The sequence below is a fragment of the Centruroides sculpturatus genome, unplaced genomic scaffold (assembly GCF_000671375.1).
Source record: "Centruroides sculpturatus isolate CEXI.00-Female unplaced genomic scaffold, Cexi_2.0 scaffold22, whole genome shotgun sequence".
NCBI lineage: Eukaryota > Metazoa > Arthropoda > Arachnida > Scorpiones > Buthidae > Centruroides > Centruroides sculpturatus.
This window is the reverse complement of record NW_019384323.1, coordinates 1264805-1273803: the sequence shown is the minus strand read 5'-3', so window position 1 is coordinate 1273803 and position 8999 is coordinate 1264805. Positions and strand designations below refer to the sequence as shown.

General features: G+C 23.7%; 1 protein-coding gene across 1 annotated transcript in view; it reads right to left on the bottom strand.

Moving 5' to 3' along the window:
* Positions 1–3695: 3695 nt before the first annotated feature.
* The window catches only part of LOC111626058 (kunitz-type serine protease inhibitor 6-like), a 12415-nt gene continuing 7111 nt past the window's right edge, over positions 3696–8999 (bottom strand). The window contains exons 3-5 of the mRNA XM_023369343.1: positions 4119–4151; positions 3969–4040; positions 3696–3892 (exon numbers count right to left, since the gene is read on the bottom strand). Coding sequence (XP_023225111.1) covers positions 3696–3892; positions 3969–4040; positions 4119–4151 — 302 coding nt within the window. The remainder of the gene's footprint in view (positions 3893–3968; positions 4041–4118; positions 4152–8999) is intronic.

Sequence of the window (8999 nt, the reverse complement as noted above, 5' to 3'; positions counted from 1 at the left end):
ATAAAAATAATTTGTTTTTTTTCTTAAAAAATATTATTATATTTTAAAGCTAGACAAATAAAAATGCTTTTGTTAAACATAATAAAATTTAAATTATTAATTAAATTCTTCAAAACAAATATCATTCGTGAAATTAGTTTAATAATATTTTTCCTTAAAAAATGAAAAATTTAATTTGTCAATCAAAATTACAATTTATAGGTAAAATTATTAGCTTGATTATTATTAAAGCATCATCTAATTTTACTAAAGCCCACAGAAGCTCTCATTTATCATAATATTATTGCTTCAAGATGTGTCGAATGATTGATGTAAATATATATATATCTTGCACGAAGTCTATATTAATAATGGACTCATAAATCATTTATATCTAATTAGGAACCAATATCTAATTCTATGACATGTAACAGGCAACAGCATGTGTAGCCCTTAGGATATATGCTATCTACAATATGTATAGTGCTTGATAGATAGACAGCATCTGATTACCTTCAACACCTTTCTCTTTACATATTTATAAGTTAAATATATTTAACTCATATATATATGTAACTTTTAAACTGACTAATTTAATTAAGATATTTGTCTTTTTTCTGTTTACGCTTTTAATAATGAATTTAAACTCATAAATTAATTAGATTTTTATATATCTAATTGAATTTTCGCTAAAAACTAAATATATACTCGTACATATATTTTTCTCATATTCAATCGAAAATTCTGATATAGCCACCACTTGAAACTGGCTTTATAAGTTGCAGTCTGTTATATAACTGTAACAATCAGAACGACCGATAAAAGCAATATTTTCTGATTCCATTTTGAAAAATACGAAGCAACATATAAGAATATATCAAAATTTTATTTTTATTATATTTTAAGATATTGTAAATATCAGTAAATATATTAAATAATTGATACACATGTATATAGCATAAAAACGCTCAATATTAGTAGAATCATATTAAGATGTCTTAAAAATTGTGTTTTATTTTATTTTATAACAATATTATTATTTATATTTAACGTAGCAATATGTTGAAGTTATATTTCTATTGAATAAATTTAATTATTTATGTATTTATGCTCCCCATACATTTATATGTAAATATAAATTTAAATTCACACATATGTTTCTACATAAATAGTCTATGTGTATGCGTTCTTAAAATGAAGTTATAGAAATATGAAACCGTATCAAATAGCAATGTATATTTATATTAAATACGATTAACTGTATATATTTGTGTTTACTTTTCATGTTTTGTTTACTTACTCGAGTGTAGATAGTATATTCAGATATATTTATGAAAATACTATTCCTCGGGTTCTCTTTCTAGCTATCTCTATATGTATATACAGTACTGTATATACAGAAGGGTGGTCTTGACCTTCCGAACAATTTGATTCATCACCGAAAAAAAATCAATAAGCTTATAAATTGTAGAAAAAGGTTTTCTCTTCTGAGAGATAATGAGATATAAATATTGAAAGTTTTGTAAATTCACGTAAAACAAACATTAGTCGAACAATATAAATTTGAGAATGATCATTTAAACAGTTCAACTTTTAGCCGTTTAAAACAATAAAAGTACCATTAAAGTTCAATTCGAAAAGATCGCCTTTCAGGTATCCAGAACAATGTTTTTAGCACTTGGACTAGCCATTTATCGTAAATGACATCACAAAACTTTCATTTCTTATATCTCGATAAGGAAAGTCAACCAGAAAATATCGATATTATTTATATCTTTCCAATAAGTAAAAAGTGAATTTTTAACTAGGAAAAAAACATTTTTATATATATTTTATTCTTATTTTTTAATCTGAATATGTATTAAAATTATTACTGAAAATGTTAAATTAATTTAGTTTTCAATAATAATATATATAGCCTATGTAAACTAATTGTGCAAACTAATTGATATTCATAGTATTAAATTTTTAGTATGCAGTAGATATATTGAGTTTTAATATGCATTACTGGCTGTTGTAATTCATTTGTATATTTTAAAATTTATATATTGGTTTAATTATATCTTTCTGAAATTATATACAAAAATATTTTTAATGCTAAATTAAATTTCTAGTGGATTGTTTAATGTACAGTACAAGTAACTTAAAATTATGCAAACTTATTTAATGTGTGTAGTAAACTAAATTATAATTAATGTTCTTATTCGTATAATTCAAATGAAATTAAACATTATTTTCTTTATATTATACAAATAAATAAATAAATTAATTAATTAACAATAAAAACGGCTTTTAATTGAAATTAATAATGAATTTTTATTATTTGAAAAACATTTTTAATTATTTAAATTATAATATAATAGCTTTTTTTATATTTAGTATTTTTAATTTTTAATGTGAAATAAACATAAATTAAAATTAAAATATTCAATGAAAAATAATAACTTGAACTGTTTTTCTCTTTTACTTTTATTGTGACAGTTTCTTTCCTTAAAATGTCACTTTTCTTCAAAAAATAATCCCTTCTTGAAAAAACCTTCTTAAGGGGATTAAATGCCAAACTCCGCTGGCACCATCTAGTGAATAAATTACAAATTATCTTAGCTAGATAAATCGTTTATTTCATTTTTGAAGTCGTTCCGGCTTCTTTTCAATTTTTAAAGCTTTTTAAAAATTGAAAATTCTCTTTGTTATAAAAAAATATATACAAAAGAATCAATTCATAAAAATCAGCAAGCTTATTTACAAAGTAATCGATTTTATACGCCAGCATAATTTATTTGCAAAGAAGTTTGTAAAAAGAAAAATAAGAGGAAAAAGTTAAAGAAAAAATAAAATAAAATTGAAACGATAAACAAAAGAAAAATCTGTCAAAATGCAGATAAAAATTGTTTAAAAGAAGGGACTTCGATAGTGGAGTACTCATTGATTGTGTCGTCCTTCCGAGTGCAAAAACATTTTCTTAGCAATGGGACAACGTGTGGTGTTGAGTAGTCTCAGATACAAAGATGACTCCGGTAGTTATTGGGACATAATGACACCCTCTGTCATGTACTTAGATAACAGCGGCACTTAAACTGTCGATTGCCAGAAATATATTGCTCAGTCAGCCCGGACACCTAGTATTAAGGAAACTGGATGTGTCCTTTGTGATGGATGACTCCAATATCGTCGCTCTCGACACGTGATCGATGACGTCATTACCACAATCCATGTATTTTAATAATGTAGACTTTCAAATTTACAGCCATCTTTGTGTGTAACGTTTGATCCTATCCGTTCTCCATCAAACGCATTTAATAAGTTTGCTATAAAGTTATTGCTCTCCGAATGTAAACCAATTAAACTTAATTCCCGTTATGATAACATTTTAATTACGTTCTTATTTTTATTTTTCTTATTCTTTATTTTATTCTCTCTCCTCTTCAATGTATTCGATGGTAATTAAATACTTACCCAAAGAAAATTACGTCGATTACGAAAGATCAAATACACCAACTAATTATCGTTTAAAGAAAAATTTATTTCGTTTCAACATATTACATTTCAGAAATTAGAATTTATTAATGTTCTGGAAAACATTTTCCATATTTTCTTTCGACGTTCCAAAATTCATCTTTAATTAAATCCATCCAAAAACTACAAATAATAAATTGCAAATATTCTTATCAAGATTATGATTTAATGCTTAATTAAAACTTTAATAATAATTATCTCTACTCACATCCGTGTCTTTTTCTAACGCAGTATTTCAAGCAATTGTGCTTATTTCTGAAATTGTTGGTATTTCCATCGCATCCCGAATAGATGAAAGCCTCGCATGTCTTATTCTTAGAATTGTAATACCATTTCATTATTCTGTCGTTGCATGAACCTTTTTTGGGTGCAAGCCTACAATTAATCCTTCCATGATCTAAATTGATTTTAAATAAAACCATTAATAAAGTTTAAAAACGTACAAAACCACGAACAAACTTAAAAATCGTTACGTTTTGCAGATACGAGAAGAATGTTTAGTATCAAAACTAAATACAGAATGGTCGATGATTTCATTTTTTTTTCTTTAATTCAAAATCAGCAATTTTCGTCCTCAATTTATATAATCAGACAGGATAAGCTAACAGGAAAACGGAATGAACCTATCTTTCCCGTATATAATTTTCTGCTTACACCTGTCATGTAAATGTCAGAGGTTATTAGATTTCGAAGTTAATATATTTTTAACTTTAAAAAAAGCTATAAAATGTATAACAAAATATCAATTTTAGTAATGTTTTAATATATAAAACAAATTTTCTATGCTATTCAGGATTAAAAAGAAAAATTGTAGCAAATGAATTGGTGAATTATAAAATGTATCAACAATTTTTATAGTTTTATGAAATTTAATTTATAACATTTAAAAACATTAATATTTTATTATGCTACTCATTTATATTGTAAATTATAATTAATGATTACTGTAGAATAACGAATAATCTTCTTTTTTTTTTAAAGTAAACAAACAATACATTAAAATATAAATTATTTTTTTAATATAAATCTAAAAATAATCAGATTTTTATATAACAGAAAAATAACTGCTTCCACTTCCTAATTTCCGAAAAAATTCTATAAATCATCTTCTTTCTTGACATTTTTCAAATATCATCATTCAACACAAATTACTTCTTGGATTCTAGTATTCTAGTCATCCGAAGAATTTTGTTTATTGCACAAACCTTCTGAAGTATTATCCGTGTCCATTATCGAGTTAGAAACTGACTTAATCTTAAAAAACATTAATAGCAAAGTCAAGCATCGTCTATGTCCATCATGAAGTTACTTAAAGAATACTAATGGAAGATTCTCTTTCCATTAATATATAATAACATATATACATGTGTTTTATTAACTCAGAATAATGAATCTAGATTTGAGAATATTTATTCAGTAAACTTTAGATGATATATATTTTAAATTGTAGTTTTTATTAATTTTAATTTCCTTTCAACAAATATAGTGATGATGATGACGATCTGTGGAAAGCTAAGAATTAAGTTAGGGGCTAACAAATAGAAATAAATTATATTAGTCGTGTGTATTATTATATTTTATTATATTTTACTTAAATAAAGCTACAAAAATTTGTATCTGTATTATATTTAAATTAAAACATAAAAAACACCCAATTTAGCTTTATTTTTAATTAAAATTATATTTTTAGAGGGTAGATTATAACTCCTTTATCTTGTCTTGGCTACACTAGTAATGATGATGATAACCTATATTTTTTTAAGCGAGAAGATTAATAATTATGCTAAGTTTAACAGTTACTAGATGGCTGTAAGTATAAAATATGTATATATAAATATTTTTCCTTCTTTATATGAAAAAATTGAGTATAAGAAATAATTTAACGATTTAATTATACTGTTAACTCAACCATACAAAATTTTCTTGTAGAAAATTCATATATCACATTCTATTAACAGCAAAAAAACAGTTGTTATTCTTTATGTTCATAATGAAATTGTCTTTCTTTAATATTTATAATTTTTTTGGTATTTTCTTTCTAATTATAATAAATAAAATACTAATGAAGCGTGTAAAAAATTTCGTGGCTATCTATTACAGTATTTATTTATTTATAACCGTGGTAAATTAACGCATCTATCAAAAAATAAGTTTTAAATAATTAATAACTTGTACATGTTATAAATAATTTAATATTGTTTGGATAATTTTTTATTGTAAAAAGAGAATAAACAAGCTTTAATTTATTTTAATTATATATAAATTGATATAAATTTTTATGAATAGGAAAATTGAAGAGATAAAGTGGATTTAGTGTCAAGTACAATTTTCCACATCAAGGCCTGAGAAAGCACAGATTGTGTTAAAGGAAAATAAATTTCTTTCTAAAGATACTCTGACTGTAAAGAAAAGTATGTTCTTTCTGTAGAAAATATATTAACAAAAACATTTTTTGTCATTATAAAACTTTTGTGATAACCTCCAAAAAAAGTAAATTAATTTAGAATGATCGAAGCTTCATTTATATGATGTGTTGAACGCCTTTAAATAAATTACTTAATGTTTTATATCATCGAATGTTATTTATTTATAAAAAATAATTCATTAATTTAAATTAGAAATTGTTTTCGGTTACTATATTTATTGTTATTGTAGATTATTACCTTATATTTAATAAAATATTGAAAGAAATATGCGAGTATATATTTTTCAATATTTTGTCTGACAGTTTATTAATTTAAAGGATTACTTTGGTTATTTTTAAACATTTCGCTAAAATTTTCGAGTGATCGATGGTTCTTCACGCCGAAAAATTCATCAAGTGAGACAAGAAAATGTCAAAAACAAGTTTCGGGTTTCTTCCGGCGTTTATTCACTGAAAGGTCAAAGTCAAGGTTAATCTTTAGTTGGATGCGAAAGACTTTTACGAGTTTTCATTTTTTTCCTGTATAAAAAAAGGCTTATTTTTTTTTGCTATTAAAAATATTTATAAGTAAAAGTTAATGTAAAATAATCTTAAATTNAATTTTTAACTAATTTTGAATAATTATACAGAGTGTAAACATTTCAGAAGTTCTATATTGGTATTGATATCCTTTAATTACACCTTGGTCATTTTTCATAGATAACATTAATAATGTGTCTAGTGATGGAATTGGTACCAGTGGTATGATTAATTAATTATGTGTTGTTTACAGGGGATATTGTGGACAAGAATTTGTTTTAAGTCTCCAGGGATTGTGTCTCTTTTATGCTTCTTAGCTCTTTAGACAGAGATCTGTATCATTTTGCTATTATCTAGTTTATTTAATCTTTTCTATTAACTTTCAAGAAATAGAAAATTAACGAAACTTAAAATCAATTTATAGTAATTTTTAATTAGTTAAAAGATTAAAAAATACACAATTTTTTATTTAAAATATTCAGAATTTAAATAATTCCATTAATAGTTATGTTATGGGCCTGTTATATTTATAAGAATATCAAAGAAAGTAGTTATAAAGAAAAAAATAAGGCAAAAGAAGGAAATATAAAAAAAAAAAAGCTGAATGAGAGCTTCTTCCTTTTATTGATTCTTATGTAGCTTTTGATATAACAAGTGTATTCAGACAGCATAGATTCGATACGAATTTGTTAGAAAAAATTAGGAGGATGTAGAGGAAGTTATTTACAATGGGACTTACTCTTGTATTGAAGGTTGCTCCATCTTAAAAAAATGAAACGAAAAGATACACAGGTAACTTGTATTTCATCTATCTATACAACATATTTGTAGTATTTTATGTATATCTGATATAAAAAATATTTTAAAAGTGTAGCGAATTATTTTGACTTTTCTTTTATATCTATCTAAATAATAAAAGTATATATATAGTCTATATATTTATTTTAATGGAAACCATTCTTTTCCATATTTATTGCAGTTAAATAAGATTTTTCTATTAGAAATATTTATTAAAAAGTTTTAGTAAACAATGCCTGAAGCAAGACAATGAGAAATATTAATACTGAAGCGAACAGTTCATTTTAAAACAATTTGCTATTTTATATTATCATAACCAAGTAACAATCAATATTTTAGAGGATTATGGTTATTTTGCAAAGACTTTATTATATATTTTCAAAATATATTACATGTATAAGATCATTTACATTGGAATGTTCACTCTGAAAAATGAGTATCTTGTAAGTGGTATCATCAATAGTGTCATATATCAAAAATATATGATACTGCTTCTTGTTGATATCCACAATTAATAATTTTAACTCCTATCTAGTGGAATAAAAACAAACTAAAATAATATTTTATTTCAATTTATCTGAGGAGTCATAATTTATTAGAGGCCATTTGGGGATCTGGACAAAGTTATTTCTATTATATTTAAGAATACAATAAAAATAATATATAATAATAGTCAATATATTTTTTGAATTTAGTAAAATAAAATTTAAAATATGTTTAAAAAATATTGATTTTTATTTAAATTTTTAATTTCATTATTTGTAATTTATTCTGTGGCATATTTATTTTGTATCAGCGCAGAAAGAGATTGGGGAATTAAATCTAATTTTGGTAAGGAGTCGACAAGCAAAACACGTATAAAATGTAAGTTTATTTTGCGTAAAAGTTCTGATTTAAAATAAATTAAATGCGAATTTTTGTTATTTAAATCATTAAATCAATTTAATATTCAACACAGTTATAAAAAATAAGAGTATAAATAATTACGTTTTAAGTTTTTCGAAATTAAAAACAGTGCTTCAAATGCATTCTAATTAAAATAATTTGATGGAATTAATATTAATTAAATAATAAAATTAACGTATATAATAACAAAGTTATTATGTAATTAATAAAATTAAATATCAAATATTAAATATTATTTGGTAATTGGGAAGTTTCGATTAACTATTTATTTCTTTCTATCTTTTCCAAGAACGAAACTTAATTTGTAGATACAATTAAAGATACTAATTAAATTATTGGTTTATTTAGGATTTTACTAATGTTATTTTCTTGCAGTTAACAATACTCGTTCAATATAACAGGTGCTCCTTTCTTAAAAGAGAAGTTCAAATAATATAAATCAGTACAAATAAAATTAAATTAAAGAAAGAGTGTACTAAACTATTTTATTTTTAAATTTATAATTTAAATCAGAGCTTTTTAAACGCTATTTTAATATTTACTAAACACCAATTTAAACTACAAAATATTGTTAACAAGACTTGTTCAATGACATGTTATAAAATACAGTAGAACCTCGATTATCCGGACTAATTGGGGATGAAGATAATCCGGATAAGGAAAAATCCGGATAATCGAAACAACTACTTTAATTTGTCTTTTAATGATAATACAACACGTTTTCTTTTCGATGACATATCGGTAATATTAAAAGTAAATACTGTATTTAAATCGTGATCAAATTTTCAAGAAACAAACGTTCGTATTGAATTTGGACTACTACTGACCAACGCTAACAGACTACCTATTGTTTAAA